Source organism: Scardinius erythrophthalmus (assembly GCF_964197995.2).
Source record: "Scardinius erythrophthalmus genome assembly, chromosome: 5".
Classification (NCBI taxonomy): Eukaryota; Metazoa; Chordata; class Actinopteri; order Cypriniformes; family Leuciscidae; genus Scardinius; species Scardinius erythrophthalmus.
Genome location: NC_138225.1, coordinates 1,648,072 through 1,666,340, shown reverse-complemented (window position 1 = coordinate 1,666,340; position 18,269 = coordinate 1,648,072). Strand labels below are relative to the sequence as shown.

At 34.8% G+C, this 18,269-nt stretch overlaps 1 protein-coding gene across 11 annotated transcripts in view; it reads left to right on the top strand.

Moving 5' to 3' along the window:
- fubp3 (far upstream element (FUSE) binding protein 3) overlaps window positions 1-18,269 on the top strand; it is a 36,284-nt gene that overhangs the window by 12,594 nt on the left and 5,421 nt on the right. For 2 of the 11 annotated variants that reach the window (XR_014030158.1, XM_081364997.1), the window contains exons 3-17: window positions 2,279-2,315; window positions 2,397-2,446; window positions 2,809-2,880; window positions 3,585-3,642; window positions 5,705-5,867; window positions 6,623-6,721; window positions 7,870-7,971; window positions 8,345-8,462; window positions 9,911-10,011; window positions 10,582-10,723; window positions 14,232-14,392; window positions 14,874-14,947; window positions 15,634-15,710; window positions 16,626-16,694; window positions 18,181-18,252. Coding sequence is in view for 8 of the 11 variants with exons in the window: in XM_081364997.1 (XP_081221123.1) it covers window positions 2,279-2,315; window positions 2,397-2,446; window positions 2,809-2,880; window positions 3,585-3,642; window positions 5,705-5,867; window positions 6,623-6,721; window positions 7,870-7,971; window positions 8,345-8,462; window positions 9,911-10,011; window positions 10,582-10,723; window positions 14,232-14,392; window positions 14,874-14,947; window positions 15,634-15,710; window positions 16,626-16,694; window positions 18,181-18,252 (1,395 nt within the window). In the remaining 3 variants the exon portion in view is untranslated. Of the gene's footprint in view, window positions 1-2,278; window positions 2,316-2,396; window positions 2,447-2,808; window positions 2,881-3,584; window positions 3,643-5,704; window positions 5,868-6,622; window positions 6,722-7,869; window positions 7,972-8,344; window positions 8,463-9,910; window positions 10,012-10,581; window positions 10,724-14,231; window positions 14,393-14,873; window positions 14,948-15,633; window positions 15,711-16,625; window positions 16,695-18,026; window positions 18,102-18,180; window positions 18,253-18,269 lie in introns of all 11 variants that reach the window. The other 9 variants (XR_014030157.1, XM_081364994.1, XR_014030159.1 and 6 more) reach the window with 7 other exon arrangements.

The following is an 18,269-nucleotide window of genomic DNA, read 5'->3' as shown; positions in this document are numbered from 1 at the left end:
TACATGTACTTACCAAAGTAAATGATGCACAATTACATGCAACTAACCCTCACCCTAACCCTATAGTATTGCTTATTATTACTCGGTACTTAAATATATAATTACACTGTAACAATGACCCCTTAAAATAAAGTAGCCCTTAGATATATAATGCATGGTTACACTTTATTTTAAGGTGTCAATATTACAGTGTAATTATATATTTAAGTACTGAGTAATAATAAGCAATACTATAGGATTAGGGTTTGGTTGAGGGTTAGTTGCATGTAATTGTGTAGGTTACTGTAATTACTATGGTAAGTACATGTAATAAGGACACTGTAAAATAAAGGGTTACCTAAAGTGTTTTAATGCAGTAATTACGCCTTGTAATACACCTTATAATGCACTGAATGATCTCATGAATAATAGTAACCACAGTTATTTTATATATATATATATATATGCACTGAACACATCTTAACCCTCTGGTATGGTACGGTAGTTTTTGAGCGGAAAATGTTACTTTTTTAAAATTTATTCTTTACTTCATCAGATGGTACGAAACTTGTTTTTTTGCATGAAAAAAAATCATGTATATGATTCGAAAAGTTTAAATTGACCTAAAAGAATAGTCACACTTGTGCTGTTCATGGTCCATAATGAGCACATTGAAAATGACCTGGAAATGAATGGAAATGGGCCGAACACAATCTCACTCAAAGCTCATTTTATGAGATATCAAGCTTATTTCGATTTATGGCTTTGATTTTCTCACATATTAAGAGTAAAATGTCTTTTGGAAAATATATATTTCATGTAAAAATTGAAAATCGTGTTTTTGCGCATTTTTCATAACAAAAAAAAACATTTTATACGTTTTTTTTTTTTTTTTCAAGTTCTTTTCAGAAAGCGTCTCACACTAGAGTTGGGTGGTATCCAAATTTTGATACCGTCAAACCTCCTCCCTATTTTACCGCGGTATAAGGTATTACCGTGACTAATTAAAAATTACGACGTAAGGCTCAGACGGCATCACCAAACTGTTGGCTTGTGCCTAAACCGTTCAGAAACTGAAAACCAAACACTAATACTGAAACAATAACAACATAACATGCACAATATTAACAACTTTTATTAGCAACAACTAGCAGCTTATAAAAAAGAACAAATACAACAGTCAAACAGAATTAAATTAACAAACATCCAGGACAGTTTTCACCCACACAAATCAATTAAATTAAATCACACAGCCTGAACAACTTTTAATAACAACAAAGAGCAGTTGACAACAGTCAACCAGAGTTTAATTAACGTACCGTTTTTTCATAGTTTGGCTGGTCCTGCGACTTATATATCAAAATTAATTCATACTGACTGACATGAACCAATGACATGCTCCTGTAGCCTACCCCTGAAAAAATGAACTGAAAACAACTAGAAAACTGTTAACTGAAACATTAACCCAAAGACAACTGAGAAAGCCTGAACACAAAGAAAATGCCCCCGAAAAGAAAAAGATCTGCATGTTTTCGGTGCTGATGCGGTGGTGACGCGTTCATGTAACGGTGGCGCTGCCAATAAAGCACCTAAAAGCTGTCACAAAGAACCGGCAAAAGTAATGACTATGAATGTGTCAAATATAGCAAGAGACATTTTAATTGTTTACTAATAAACAAGTGTTTTCTGTGTCAGTGTCGGCTGCATAGATGAAGTTGACTATGCTGACTCCTGATCTTCGCAGTAGTGAACGCGCCTGAGAGAAATGCACATTTCATACGGATTACATAAGCAGAGAACTGTGTTTTCTTTCGTTTTGGATTGTTCTGTTTAAAAGTAGACATTTCAAGCTTTTTATAGATACATGTCTCAGGTCTGTGAGGCGAGTAGGCTATACCTCATACGCTGAGTTTCGGTTCATTTATGAGACAAGCTCCAGTTCACGCGCCGGCACCTTCGTGTCGTGATTGTCTATTTACTGAATCAATTAAATAAAAAAACGCAAGAGAACATGACAGCGCTTGTTTCGTCTGACGCTCTGAGACGCAACTCATGTTCTCTTGAACACATGGGATGGAAACGCTGCTTTATTTGTGAATGTTTTATGCGATATTCCAAAGTTAAATTCACAACTTTGGGTGGAAACGGAGCTAATGGAAGGAATTATGCTAGTTTAGTTAATAAATGTTTGTTGTTGATAAAACGTCCTTGGGTTTGGAGTCACTTTTGGCAGAGACGATATTCTGTGTATTTATCAGTAATTAATGCTAAAGTACTTTTTCTTTTTTCTTCATCTAAGTGGCGAACCAGCTCGGTGCAATGGTACATGGTACAAGGTGAGCGCTTTTATTCATTAAAACTGTTCTACAATAATCTTAGGTTGATATTTACAGTATATGTGTGTGTTGTTTGTTTAGGGCTATAATAACAGAAGACTACAAAGTGCCTGATAAGATGGTTGGATTCAGTAAGTACTGAAGATCTGAGTGAAATGTGTTTCCGATAGATAGTTCATAGTTCATATTTGGGTTTTATAATCAAATGGGTTTGCAGAAATCTAAAGCAGCTTCTCTGTGATGAATTTTGCCCTTTTATTTAATTGTTTGTGGATGAATCATCAAAAAAAAAACATTTGTGACAGATTTTAGTTCTACCACTATATGCACATTTTTAAAAATAATTAATTTCAGCTGTTGTTTGTCACTTGCTAATGTAGATGTTCTCTACATATATGTGCTTTGACCGTTGAGAAACGTGTGTCCGTCATCTTCTGTCAGAAATGTTTTAGTCCTAACAGAAGTTGAGCTCTGTGTCTTTATTGTGTGTCAGTAATCGGACGGGGCGGCGAACAGATCACAAGAATTCAGCTGGAATCAAACTGCAAGATCCAGATCGCGGCCGGTAGGCTTTAATCCAGTCCAGTTCTTCATATTCAGTGTTTTGTGTCTTTATTTTATATATATATATATATATATATATATATATATATATATATATATATATATATATATATATATATATATATATATATATATATATATATATATATATATATATATATATATATATAAAACATTTTTTTTTTTTTTTTTTTTTTTTACATTTATGGTTTTCATGTTAGTTTTAGTTAATTTTTTTTAGGTTTTTGGTTATGTGCTTTTGTCTTTTTTTTTATATTGCTATTTAGGTTTAATTAATTTTTATTTCAGTTTTAGATTGCTTGTTTATTTTCCAGTCAATTATTTTAGTGCTTCAACTTAAACTTATTTCAGTTTATTGCCAAGGCAACATTTCCAGTTTTCATTTCAGTTTAAGTTTTTCAACTAATATTTATATTTGACTTTATTTCAGCTTTATTACAATTAAAAAATGTTTTTATACTTTTAGTTTTGTTGACGAAACAATCTCTGAAGCTTTAAAGTGCTAGTGCAACTTTAGTCATGTAGAGCAGAAATTGTAATGTAAAATAAACATTTGATGGCCACAAGAGAATCTGACCCTGACCCTGAGTGTGTGACCCTGGCGCTGAAGCGCTGGCCTGTTTGCCCACAGTTTGTGCTGTGGTTTTTGTTTTTGTTTGATTATGTGTGTTTTGTCTCCCACAGACAGTGGAGGGATGATGGACAGGCCTTGCACCCTGACTGGGACCCCAGAGAGCATCGAGTAAGAGTTCACTGCCCTTACAGTCACCTTTATTTATACAGCGCTTTTTACAATACAGATTGTTTCAAAGATAACAGGAAAATAATGCAACAAAGCTTACACACACACTTCTGTTCAACTAGGCCTCAAACACTGCTTGATTTCCATTCACAAGTTCGATTCTGATCTCGATTAGATTCTATGTTGAAAATATATCCGGTACAGTTAAGAAAAAAAAAGTGCAAGTTAAAATTAACAACTGATTTGTATACAAACACTTAGTTTTTATATAAATATTTAATGACGTAATTATGTTTCTACTCCAATTCGTCATAACTTGTTCTTGAATATTAAATATATTTAGGGATGCATGATAAATCGGCCACAATATCGGTATCGGCCGATATATGTTCATTTTTAATGTTATCGGTCCGATAAGAAAATTTGGCCGATATATTAAAGCCAATAAATAATGTATTATTTCCTTCAGCTGAGACACTTCAGATGCGCATGATGGTTTTGAATAGCTTGAAATATGATTGAAGTCACTTCAAAAAAGGAAAATACAAGTCTGTAATATCGGCTACATTAACTTATAAAGAGAACATCATTATAATTGTGTGCTTGAGACATGGATGTTAATGGTGAGACTTTTGTTTTTGTAATCAGGCTCTCAAAAATGATATAAAAATTTGGATTTAGATTTATCGGCCGATATATCGGTTATCGGCTTTCAAATATAAAGAATTATCGGTATTATCGGCCAATTTTTATATCGTTGCATTCCTAAAATACATGCTTGACTAAATCTATCATGAAAAACAGGATAAGTTAAAAATATGAATATTTAAGTCTTATATTTATGAAAATGCGTATTTTTCTAGCTAACTATAGAGTCTTGAATGGCTTTTCTGAGGTAAATGTGAGTTGATATTTTTCTCAAGCTGTTTAATTGACTTCTTTCCGCGGTTGTAACACCGATTGATCGATTACATTAAACATTATTAATTTCAGTAAGTTGTTCTGTATGTTTCAACACTTCTTCTGATGTTCACTGATGTTTATTTGCTGCTGTAACTTGTAGTAAAGAGAAAGAGATGATCGGTTCACGTGCAGCAACTACGGCGATCTGTCATTTATTGTATGATTTTCATGATAAATCAACAGAATTTGAAAGCTGAGATGTTTTCAAATCAAAAGTATCAAAGCGTTTCTTTTAATTATTGGATGGCAGGCGCTACAAATGATGTTTAGTGAAGTTTTCTTAAAGTATCAGATGAAAACGGCACATCGATGTTGGGATTCAGTTCATCATAAATGAGAATCGGTTAAAATCGAGAAAGTTTGACCCTTTAGTATAAAAGCAGCACATTAAGATTCTGAGATATACAGTCAAACCAAACATTATTCAGACCCCAGATATAATTTTTGATATTTTTGTGCTAGTGTGATCAGGACACTATAATTCATTTCTGTAAGTGAGGAGAGCAAAATAAAGTAAACTGTGAGATATTATACGCAATAATTCTTCATACAGTGACTATCAGTGACAAAAATGATTGGGACACTTTGAGCTGATCATGTTTTGCTGAAGTGTGTTGTCTTTAATTGCTAATGCTCTTTTTACACACAGACTGAACACAATGAAGCATTGCTTGGTCACTGGTTGAGCTAAACTGGTATTATCTAATTGTGTAGTTAAATTTAACAGCTGACAGATATTCAACATAATTCATGTGTGAGACAGTCTAACAGAAGGACGGACAAAACCAGTCAAATATCAACTGAGTTCTGCTCATATTTTACTACCGTTTTCTAAACTATAGTGAATAAACTGATAATGTGAGAAATGTTGAAAGTGTCTGAATAAACTCTGGTTTGACTGTATGTTCTGCTTTATTAATCAAAATACACTAAATATACACTAATGTATTTTTTTATCATATGTTAATTTTACATTTTTTGTATAATATGACTTGTTTGCTTGCTTGGTTTTATTGTATTTATGATATTTGTATTTTTGTAATTTAATTTTTGCAATGATAAAAGTTAATAATAAGTAACTCTATCTGTCGTCGGTCAGGCAAGCGAAGAGGTTGTTGGGGCAGATCGTGGACCGGTGTCGGAACGGGCCGGGCTTCCACAGTCAGATGGACGGGAACAGCGCCGTCCAGGAGATCCTGATCCCGGCCAGTAAAGTCGGCCTGGTCATCGGGAAAGGAGGCGACACCATCAAACAGCTTCAGGTTGGGTGGAAATTATGCCATGGTTCAGATTACACGATTTAGGCCCGATCAGTTTTGATTGTTTCATCTCGTATAGTGTGTCATAGTGGACGACGACCGACCCGCGTCTGCGATGCTTCACGACATCATGATAAAGAGTAGCATGTTTCATTTTTTTTCGGTCCTCCATCAAGAGTGTGTGTGTGTGTGTGTGTGTGTGTGAGTGCGTGTATGTATGTGTGCGAGTGAGGAGGAAAAGAGAAAAATGCTTCGTCTTTTTAGTTTTTAAAGTCTTATTTTTAGTTAATTATATATTATTTATTAAAATAAATCTAAATAAATACATATACTTTTAAATAAATTGTATAATTTTTTTTCTTTCCCTTCCAGATTTAATAAGTCATGTATCAGATGCTTTACCCATAGTTTTAATAAAAAAATGTTACTATTAAATATAATGTTTTTCCCTAAATTTTGTTAAATTCCTTTTTTTTTTTTTTTTTTTTTACTCATTTAATGGTTAAATGAAATGTTAGTAATCAAAAACCATGTCTAATATATTTCAATGAAATCTGTTTGATTTGTTTAGGTTTTATTTTTTAAATCTTTTTATTTTTCCCAAATTATGAATTTTTCTAGATTCCATTTTACTGGTTATTCCTCCTGAAGTTCAACATGTACAGGAACATTTTCCCCCTTGAGTTCTGTATTATACATTTATATCAAATTATGTAGTTAAGCAATTAAATGAAATGCATGTATTTTGTGGCCCACAGGAGAGGACAGGAGTGAAGATGATCATGATTCAGGACGACCCGATGCCCACTGGATCAGACAAACCCTTGAGAATCACTGGAGACCCTTATAAAGTTCAGGTGCGTCTCTAATAACATTAAGGCCCTGATATACTTGCATGTAATCGATGAATGAACTGGTGTGGCGTCATTTCAAACCAAATCAGGCCAAAACGAAGTGTGTTCGAAGTTCTTAAAGTTTCTAAAACCTTCAACTGCCATTGGTCGGTGGTGATGATGCAATAGGTGGGTGTGGCTATGAGGCTCCACCTTCTTTGATTTGGAAATCTACTTTCTTCTTTTCAATCTGTCGAAGTTAGACATGGGATTAATTTGTCTGACCAATAGTATTGCAGGCACTGATAAGGAAACAATTTAAAAAATTTAAAACATGTAAAACGTATACAGCACAAAATAGATATTCTGATCATTTCGCATTTGTTTTTTAATGTCACGGATTTAAAAATAAGGGAGAATATTTTTTTAAGTACTTAAAAAAAAAAAAAGAAGCTTGAATCAAAACTACACATTTAAAAATACATTTTACAGAACTGAAACATGTTTTCCTTGAATATATTACTATATTAATATATTAGTTTTGTGCGCTCTGACATTTTCTGCTCATATTTTAATTTTCGTGAGACATACTCTTGTTTCAATATATTTTTACATGTATGTTTACATTATTTTTTTTATTCATAATTATTATTTTTTTGTAGAGATGCACGATTTCGGCCGATATATGTTCATTTTTAATATTATTATCTTTCCGATATCTTAAAGCTGATAATGTATTATTTCCTTCGGTTAGACACTTCAGATGCGCACTGTTCATCATGATGGTTATGAATTGCTTGAAATATGATTGGAATCACTTCAGAAAAGGAAAATAATTGTAAAATGTACTCTGGTTCAAATTAGGTTACTGTATATGTGTGATTTATGTTGATTTATGTATTTATTACATGGATTTTAATGGTTAGACTTTTGTTTTTGTAATCAGGCTCTCAAAAAGCATCTAAACATTTTGATTTAGATTTATCGGCCAAAATATCGGTTATCGGGTTCAAATAGAGTTATCGGTATCGGCCAAGATGTTGAAATCGGTGCATCATCAGGATGTTCGCTGCAAAGGCACAAACGAAGAATGAAAGAGTATATCGGGGTCTTGACAGTCCCAGATCCACAGTCATGTTGATGACGTCTGAGTCTGCGTGTGTTTTGTACAGCAAGCGCGGGAGCTGGTCGTGGAGATCATCAGGGAAAAGGATCAGGGAGATTTCAGGAGCGGCCGCAGTGACTTCGGATCCAGGCTGGGAAGCAGCATCGATGTAAGACGCGTTCAGCTCCTGAGCTCCAACACTGCAAAAAATGATTTTCTTCTTATTTTTGTCTCGTTTCCAGTCCAAACATCTAAAGATTCTTAAATCAAGAAGCATTTACTAAATAAGTCTTGTTTCCTGATAAAAAAAAGATACATTTAAGTGAGTTTTTGCTTAAAACAAGCAAAATGATCTGCCAATGGGGCAAGAAAACAAGATAGAATTTCTAATGTTATTTTACTCTTTTAGTAAATGCTTCTTGATTTAATATTTTTTTTTATATCTGGACTGTAAACAAGTCAAAAATACTGAGTAAGAAAAGCATTTTTTGCAGTTAAGACATTTTGAGTTTGAGAATAAGCCAGAAATAATTCATTATTAGGTTTTGCACACACAGGTTGCAGTGCCCAGGTTTGCCGTTGGAATCGTCATAGGCAGAAACGGGGAGATGATCAAGAAGATTCAGAACGATGCGGGTGTCAGGATCCAGTTTAAGCCAGGTCAGTGTTCACTAACATTGCATTTAAAGAGGACCTATTATGTTTGTTTTTTTTATGGTTCATCTTTCTTTCGTGTGATTAAAGTTGTTGTTGTTTGAGCATTAAAAAAAAAAAATCTTAGTTCCTCTTCCGGGAACGAACACATCACAATATTCCTCATTTAAATAATTCATATGCAGAATAAAGGGGCGGGGCCTGGTTGAGTTAGTAGTGTGTTAAACTGGTGGTTATGGAAAGGGGCGGGACATTTCCCAAACACACTCAAAGCGCTCGACCAATCACAACACACTGATCCAGCCGACCAATCAGAGCACAGTGTGCTTTTCAGGAGGGGCTTCATAGAGACAGGAAGTAAACAGAGCGTTACTGACAGACTGGGAAGAGAGGAGCCGCAACAATGGAGAATATGAGGAAAATAATCAACATTCAAGCAGGAAAACCTGTTCTAGTAGAGGCATAATATGGGCTCTTTAATTTTCCTTTTGGATGTGGTTTTGTTCTATTAAGAGATTTAAATGTCGGTCAGTTTTGTTCTATTAATTTAAATATCAGTCGGTTTTGTTCTATTTAATTATCAGTCGGTTTTGTTCTATTAATTTAAATATCGGTCGGTTTTGTTCTATTAGTTAAAATATCGGTTGGTTTTGTTCTATTAGTTAAAATATCGGTTGGTTTTGTTCTATTAAGAGATTTAAATGTCGGCCAGTTTTGTTCTATTAATTTAAATATCAGTCGGATTTGTTCTATTAATTCATATAAATATCGGTCTGTTTGGTTCTATTAAGGGATTTAAATGTCGCAAACACTTAATCATATCTAGCGCTGCAATGTTTGTGTACCACAGTGCCGAATTTCAACACTAAAGGCCTGTTTACTTCAAGAACTATAACTAAATCTATTATAATAGAGAAGTCCAAAGATCCAAAGCAGATTTTAAAAAAATAGAACAATGCAGTGAAACTGAAATTAAAAGTTTGTGGATCAATATGCAGTTTTACTGCTTTTTTCTCATTCTTACCATTATTTTCACACAGCCTATTTCACGAATAGCAGTTTTATTATAGTTTTATTCATATTTTGAATAATTTGTTTAGTTTAGGATTTTCATCTAATATTTATATTTTAAATTTATTTAAAAATGTAAAATATTTTCAGTTTTAGTTACTGTATCTCCTCCTGTGTGGTTTACCTGTGTCTGTTTGGGGATGTTGGAGAACTCTGGTTAGGGTCATGTTGGGACACACTTGATCACACAAATCTCTTAAGACCCGTGGAGGCCCAGCAGGGATCATTGAAGCGTTAAGAAGTTTACAAGGATTAATATACTGTTCTCTCACATGTTTACACTGTTTACAATCCAATGAATATTCACATGCAGCTGAGTAATACATTTGAGAATGCCTGTTGAATTCATTCAGTTACTGAATTGTTATTTAAATGTGTTTCAGATGATGGGATCAGTCCCGACCGGATCGCACAGGTCATGGGTCAGCCCGACCGATGTCAACACGCTGTTCACCTCATCAATGATCTGGTCCAAACAGCACAGGTACATCCAGATCTTCAGGAATTACAGCCCGTTTGTTGTACTTCGTGATTCTAGTCAAGTCAGCTTTATTCTATAGCGCATTATACAATCCAGACGGTTTCAAAGCAGTAATAAACAGGAAAATGACAGAATCAATGCAAACGTCATCAAATATGAGCTTATCATTCAGTTCTAGATTCAAGTGCAAGTATCTCTCAGAGTGTTTTTAATTAAGTTTGAGAAGTAGCAACTTTACAAGTGCGCTCGCTCTAATGCTAACCTAGATAAATTTGTGTATTATTAGGCACATATTCAAGTTTTTGGAGTTACAGCTTTCTGCTGTCTCGGTCTCAGTGAACTTGAGCTTCACAATAACGAACCGAAACTCAGCGTATACTTGCCTCACAGACATGAGAAATATATCTATAGAAAGCTTAACATGTCTACTTTTTAAATTAACCATTTCAAATGGAAAATAAATATTCTCAGATTATGTAATCAGCCCTACTTTTAGTTCATGTCCACATGACCAATTCTGGATGTTTTGTGTGGCTCGTGTTTTATTATGTTTCTCCTCTGTTTGTCGCTCAGGAGCGTGATGGTTTTGGAGGTCCGGTTGGACCCAGAGGTCGTGGCAGAGGTCGTGGTGATTGGAACATGGGAACTCCTGGAGGCTTGCAGGAGGTCACCTACACAATACCGGCGGATAAGTGTGGACTTGTGATCGGGAAAGGTTAGAACTAGACCATGTGCTGATATATTATACAGTATTACAATGTGTAAGGGATAACCCATGGCTAGCTGTGCACGAAGTGGAGGCAAAGAACCACCGTTTCAATGGTTTAATGCACAGCTAGCCATGGGTTATCCCGCTTATACCATGGTCAGTTGCCAGCATTGACCAGTTAAAGCTGTTATTGATGTTTGCAGTGGGAGATGAGAGATGTGTGTGAATTACCTGCGTTTGTGCTAAAAAAAAAAATTGGTCTGTTTTGTTATATTATACATTTAAATATTGTTCGGTTTTGTTATTCATTTAAATATCGGTCTGTTTTGTTTTATATTAATAGATTTAAATATCGGTCAGTTTTGTTTTAAGAGATTTAAATATCTGTCAATGTTTTATTAAGAGATTTAAATATCAGTCTGTGTTTTATGAAGAGATTTAAATATCGGTCGGTTTTGTTTTAAGAGATTTAAATATCGGTCGGTTTTGTTTTAAGAGATTTAAATATCGGTGGTTTTGTTTTATAATAAGAGATTTAAATATCGGTCAGTGTTTTATTAAGAGATTTAAATATTGGTCAGTTTTGTTCTATTAATGGATTTAAATATTGGTCGTTTTTGTTTGAAGAGATTTAAATGTAGATCATTTTGCTCTTCTAAGAGATTAAATATCGGTCGGTTTTGTTCTATCAATAGCTTTAAATGTCACAAACAGTGGACCATATTAAGCGCAGCAATGTTCATGTACCACAGTGCCAAGCTTCAAGAGTAAAGGCCCGTTCGCTTCAAGGACAATAACTAAAACTACATCTATCATAATAGAGAAGTCTGCCCCACAACTGATAACGAGGAACGATATCGTTAGAATCAGTTTCAGAACGATTGTTTTCAGCTGATGAACAATAAAAACATTGACAGCCAATCAGAATCCACTCAGCTCTAAAGCTCTTGAGCATTTAAAGCGACAGACAACAAAACTAGAAAGCATTGTTTGTAAAGTTGTTTTATAATGCATTGTAATGAGAGTACTGAATAATAACACGCATCATAGTGGAATAAATTGAGTTGGTGAAAATTATACTTTCCTCAAAACTCATCCTGTCAAATGCACGTTTGTCCTTTGACTTTGTATACAATGAACCCTTATAAGTGCTCACTCTGTAGGGACCCTTTAAGCTCTTTATTAGACTACTATGGTGTAAAACATCTACTAGGTGGTCTTAAAAGTGCCATTCATCCGATGAGTGACGTTCTGTTCACCGCTTCTATTTAATTTAAATATCAGTCCATTTTGTTCTATTACGAAATTTAAATGTTAAACTAATAAAAATGACAAAAAATACTAAAACTTTTAACTAAAATTTAAAATGAAAACCAAAAAATATAAAAGTGAAGTCTAATTGAAAATATATCAACAAACCATAATATCGTATCGTATGGTTATCATAACCATAATGTCGCAATGATACTAAAACAGGAACTTTTGGATTGTTGGTAATATTTATTGCTTGATTCTTGACTGTTTTAATGTAGTAATATTTCAGTTTTAAAAAAATTTTTTCAATTTGGCAATTCAGTTATGAATCTCAGTTCTTTTAATTTACATTATAGAGATTATCAGAAGCATTAATGGATTATTAATGCGATCCCTTTGGGTTTGGTTATATATGCAGGTCATTTTAATGTGTAAATGTAATTTATCTGTCCACATTTGTCATCAAATCTCCTAAAGATGAAGCGTTGTCTCGTTCCTTTAGATGCATTTTATCATGAACGTCAACAAACCTCAATGCAAATTCATGAAAAGGTCATTTTCTGCCATCTAATGCATTAATTATGTGATTTGCGTTTCTCAAACCCACCTCTGAGCTCATTGTTGATCAGCTTTGTTAGACTCTCTCTTCGGTGTGTGTCGAAGACCACCAGCAGCTTTAACCAGTCCTCTCCGTCCATGAACTGGACGCCCGGCTCTTTATCTGACTGCGGAGCTCATAATGGCTTCATTAATGCAGAAGTTAAATTTGTTTGACAATAGCTTAATGTCCCGTCTCAGTCCATCGGAGGCAAAGAGAGGAGGAGTGTTTTAGATGGGCGTTTTCAGCCGGGGTCAGCTGGGGTCACGCCGCATAGATGCGTCTCCCACAAGTGAACAAATGTTCAGACATCACTGTGTTTCCCTTTACCAGGCTTTTCTGTGTTCGTACACAATCCCGAGGCCCCTCGTGTTCCCTCGGGCAGATGATTCAAAGAGGCTTCATGTTGCTCGACTTTATTTATTTTGTGAAAATTTTTGATATTTTAGATTTTCACAATTTGTACTAAATTAATAATAAAAAATGTGTTAAAAAATTACATGAAAAAATTATTTAAATTCTATCTGCATCTTCACGCAGACCAGTGTTATATTTTATTTTTTATAATATTTCAATAGTTTTTAATGTTTGGTTTTCATATTAATTTTAGTTTCATTTTTAGTAATTTCGTTATGTGCTTTTGTCATTGTTTTAGTCTTTTTCGTAAAATTGCCATTTAGTTTTATTTCATTTTGTATATATACTTATATATATATGCGTGTATATAATTAAATTATAATTATAATTCTCGGATTAATTTAGTGATTTAACTTAAATTTATTTGTTTATTGCAAATGCAACATTTCTAATTCTTTTTTTGCTAATTATATTTTATTTCAGCTTTATATCAATTAACAAATGTTTTTAATATATTATAAAATATATATAATAACCCTGGCACTACGCAGGGAATACATGTTTTTATGCAGACAACAAATGCACATTTCAGAAGATCTGAATTCTCCAATGTTTGCAAGAAAATTAAAGGTTATATATTTATATTCAAAGACTTTTTTTAAAGTCCCCCTGTAGTCAATAATTATATCCCTTAAAACTCATCTTTAATCACTAAAATTACATTTAATTTTTTTTTCCTTGGAGAAAAAATCTCTTCATGCCTTAAAAAAGCTTGAATGTAACCCGACACCCTCGCCTCATTTAGTATGCGTGGTTCTATGAATATGCAAATGAGCCCCGGCTCCACTCACTCCCTCAGCTCAGAGATCCACTGGTTGACGATCACACGTTGATCTGATTGGTTACAAGGTAGTTTGTGACGTCAGAAACACCAGCGATTTCAAAGCGTGTTTTTGAGACTGTCTTTGGTTCACTGCAGTTTTAAGGAGAAAATACTCAGCAATGCTGTCGACTTATGAACTTACACATGGTTTGTCTTAAAGCAGATTAATAACACCACATAGACACATAAACAACATTAAAAGCTGGATTTACACCACAGGGGGACTGTAAGTCACAGAAAATGTACTGATAATGTAAAAATGCTAAAGATCAGCTGATACTTCCATCTCATCCCGGTTATTCAAGCTTTAAACAGGACGTATTGCATTGGACACACAGGAGCGTTGAGTCAGAAACACTTTGGTCTTCTCCTGAAGGTCGTGCTCATGAGTGTGTGTGTGTGTGTGTGTGTGTTCTGCTCAGGTGGAGAGACCATCAAGAACATCAACCAGCAGTCCGGCGCTCACGTGGAGCTGCAGAGAAACCCTCCTCCCAACACCGATCCCAACGTCAGGATCTTCTCCATCCGCGGGTCTCCTCAGCAGATGGAGATGGCCCGACAGCTGATCGACGAGAAGATCGGGGTGAGCGCTCGCACGAATACAGGCTTTCTATTGGTGGATGCAGTGGGTGTTAGTCACATTAGCGTTTAGAAGTTGAGTCGGTGAGTTTAAGAGAGACTCTTCTGGAGGGTTGGGAATCGATAGTCCAGGGCGGGAATCTGATACTAATCAGGGGTGTGATTCTTCCGGATAAATCTGGAAATCCGGCTTTTCCGACCTGAAAATGCTCTCGTAATTTTTTATTATTTTTTTCGGGTTGCGCGTAAAGCACGGTTCTGGTATTGGTAAACATAATGACCGCTCACCGCTGTCGAGGTTTTTGTGCCTCTGGTTCATGTCTTCATGTCACTCCGCAAGTAGTCCGTTCACTTGTCACGATGGACCTCGAAGCAGAGCTCCACCAAAGAAATCCGAGAAATCCGTAAAAAAATAAAAATAAATCTAGCATGTCGAGAATAAGTCGAAACATGTCTGATGGTGTTTCTCCTCCTCTTCCTGTCAGGCGTCTGGAATGGGAGGAAACAGCAGCTTCGGACTCAGTCCTTTCACTCAAGGACCAGCGACTCCTCATCAGAAGTGAGTGACCTCCATTCTTTCCTCCTTTCCTTTCCTCCTTTCCTTTCCTCCTTTCCTTTTCCTTCTTTCCTTTCTTCCCTTCTTTCCCTTCTTTCCTTTCCTCCTTTCCTTTCTTCCCTCCTTCCCTCATTTCATTTCTTCCCTTCCTACTTTCCTTCCCTTCCATCCTTCCATTCCTTACCTACCTTCCTTTCTTTCTTCCCTTTTTTTCCTTTTCCTGTCTTCCCTTCCTGCCTTCCTCCTTTTTCTTTCATCCTTCATGTGCTTTCCTTCCTCTTTCTTTTCTTTTCTTCCTTCCTTCCTTTTTCATGTCCTTCCTTCACTTTTTTTCTTCCCTTTCTTCCTTTTGGTTTTCATTTGTTCCTTTTCTTTCTTTCCTTCCGTCCTTTATTTCTTCCTTCCTTCCTCTCTCTCCTCCTCTCCGTCGGTGAGTTTATCCTGCCCCAGAGCTTCTTCAGTCTCAGGTTATCTTCAGTCTGACCGCAGAACAGAATAGCGTTTCCCACCAGGATCTTGTTTTGCTTGTTGTGAGTTCCTCAAAACCTCGAGTCTCACACGCTGGTCTAGTTCTTCATCAGAAGCGTTCACATGACTCTCCACATCACTTCTGTGTGCAGCAGTGTGTTTCAGACCAGACTGTGTGTGTGTGTGTGTGTGTTTAACCTGCGAGGTGTTGTTTTGTTCAGTGGTCCGCAGACGTTCATGACCGGCGGATGGGGAACCACATATCAGACATGGCAACCCCAGAGCCAACAGGATCCCAGTGAGTTTCACATCTCCACTGCTTCCTCTCAGGCCGTGCTCATCTCACAGCATTCAGTTTTAGTCATGGTCTTTTGACTTCAATGCCATTTAGTTTGTCATATTTTAGTCATCTGAATTGTTTTAGTCGACAAAATATAAGATTTTAATCTCTAAATCTACAGTATATTTAGCTGACGAAAATCTAATGGGTTTAGTTAAACTGTAATGCATTCATTTAGAATTCCTCTAAAATATCCGAACCCGTTATATACTCCCGGAGAAAACATCTATAATTAACCTGTTAATATGAATGATTTTAAAGGCTGAACATGTAATAGAGACATGGGTTTAACAGCTGTGACACTAAAAATTAAAACGAAATAAAACCACTTCTCCTAAAGTACAACACGTGATATATGCATTCTTTATAACGACTTGCATACATCATTCTTTATTTCAAGCAGACATTTATTTGCATAATTTAAATATAATTAATCCTTATTAAAGCAGCTAAAGAGCAGCGAATGCTTTTCATTTAAAGGCACAATTACAAAATAAAGTTCCCTTACGTTATGCTGTGCGCTTCAGATGTGTTATTCCTATATTTGACATTTGCAGCTTAATCCTATAGAAAAGCAAACAAAAGTTTGAGGAATTGTTTATTTTGATATGACAATGGCATGCATTCGCTTCAAACAATGGCATAAAGCTGTTCAAAACATCAGTCAATGTAAATTGTGATAATCGTAATTAATAATCGCACAATTTCAAGGGAATAATCGACAATTGATTTGTCATAATCGTGCAGCCCTAGTTTTAGTCACTCAAAACTGGATTTAGTTCTCGTCTCGTGCTGAAAATAATGACTAATAATAATAATGAGATTACCGCAGTTCTGAGGACCGTCAGATTCATTTAATTCTGGTCATTTCAGGTCATAATGGATCTCAGACCGGCCAGATGGACTATTCCAAAGCGTGGGAGCAGTATTATAAAAAGCTAGGCAAGTACCTCTGAAACACTTTCACTGTGTCTCTTCTGTGTGAACATCATCACAGGGACTCGCTTGAGAGGTTTTATTTGCCCGACTAACAGTTTTCCGGCTCCGTCATATTATTTTCTGCCACTTTTGAATGGACTGAGATACTGTTGTTGTTTTGTCATTTACTCTTGATAAAAGACAGCAGATGAGCGCGTGTAGCTGCGCACTAAAAGAGGATCCATGATCCATTCACAGTGTTGTGAACTGCAAAAATGATCTTAAAATGATTTTTTTTTTTTAGTTAATTTAAGCACATTTCCACTAACCCTAAATTCGGCAACTCGTAGTTCAAAGCACGGGTAAAACACCTGTGAAAAATCTATAGGGAAAATTCATTCATATTAACATGTTTACGTTGGGCCGTATTGTTATGGACACTTCTGTATTATATTTTACAGTGATTTGATTGGGCCTGTAATTGCTCTTTGCACTTCAATTGTCATTGGTTTAGTTTTCACTCTAACTAGGGTTGCACAATTTGGGGGGGGGAAATCGAGTCTATATACTGTATTTATCAGAGAAATTGTGATACAAAATGTGATTTAAAAAAAAAAGGAAAAAGTGTTTATATATCAGTATGGCTTTATTTTTATTAATAAAAAATATATAAATTGTTAAATAAAAAAAAATGTAATTTATTTAACCATATATTTTTTATAAATATAATTAAAATACATTTTTTTATTTATCTTAACTTTATTAAAAAAAAATTATTTTACAGAAATATTACAATAAAAAATATATAAAATATATTAATTACAACTGTAAAATTACAATAGTAATTGTACTGTATTTATCAGAGAACTTGCGATTGTGGTACAAAATGCTCAATTTGGGGGGGAAAGTTATTTATATCAGGTTTTTTTTACTAATAAAAATTGTTAAAACAAATATGGAATTTATTTGTATTTAAATTAAATATATATATTTTTAATTAGTTTAATTTAAATTATTTAAAAAAAATACTTAATTTAAATAAAAATAAATTTTGTTTTAACTATTTTTATTAGTAAAAAAATACTGATATATAAATAACTTTTTTTAAATATTTATCTGTAAAATAAATGTAAAATAAATTAAAATATATTTTTTTAAATACATCACAACTGTAAAACTACAATAGTAATATTTGTCTTAATTTCCTCATTTTCAAACGTTAAACCATCAAACTCTTATTTTGGCGTAAAACCGCAAGCGTCTCTTTTGCTGATCAGCGCTTTTCATTCTGAGTTTATAAGATTATAAAGTTCTACGATGTTTGGCGCATGTTAAAGCAACTCACACTCACCTCAGATGCGGACGAAGCTGATGATGAATCGAGACGCTCTGAGACGCTGGAAACACTGGCGGATCATGAGCTGCTCACATGTAAATCAACACAGTGCTGCGCTTCACTCTCAAACACACAGCGTGTGTGTTCCTCATGCTAACTGTGTTTTCTGTGCAGGTCAACAGAACCAAGGCCAGAGCAGCGGATCCGACTACAGCAAAGCATGGGAGGAGTATTACAAGAAACAGAGTAAGACCATCTGACCT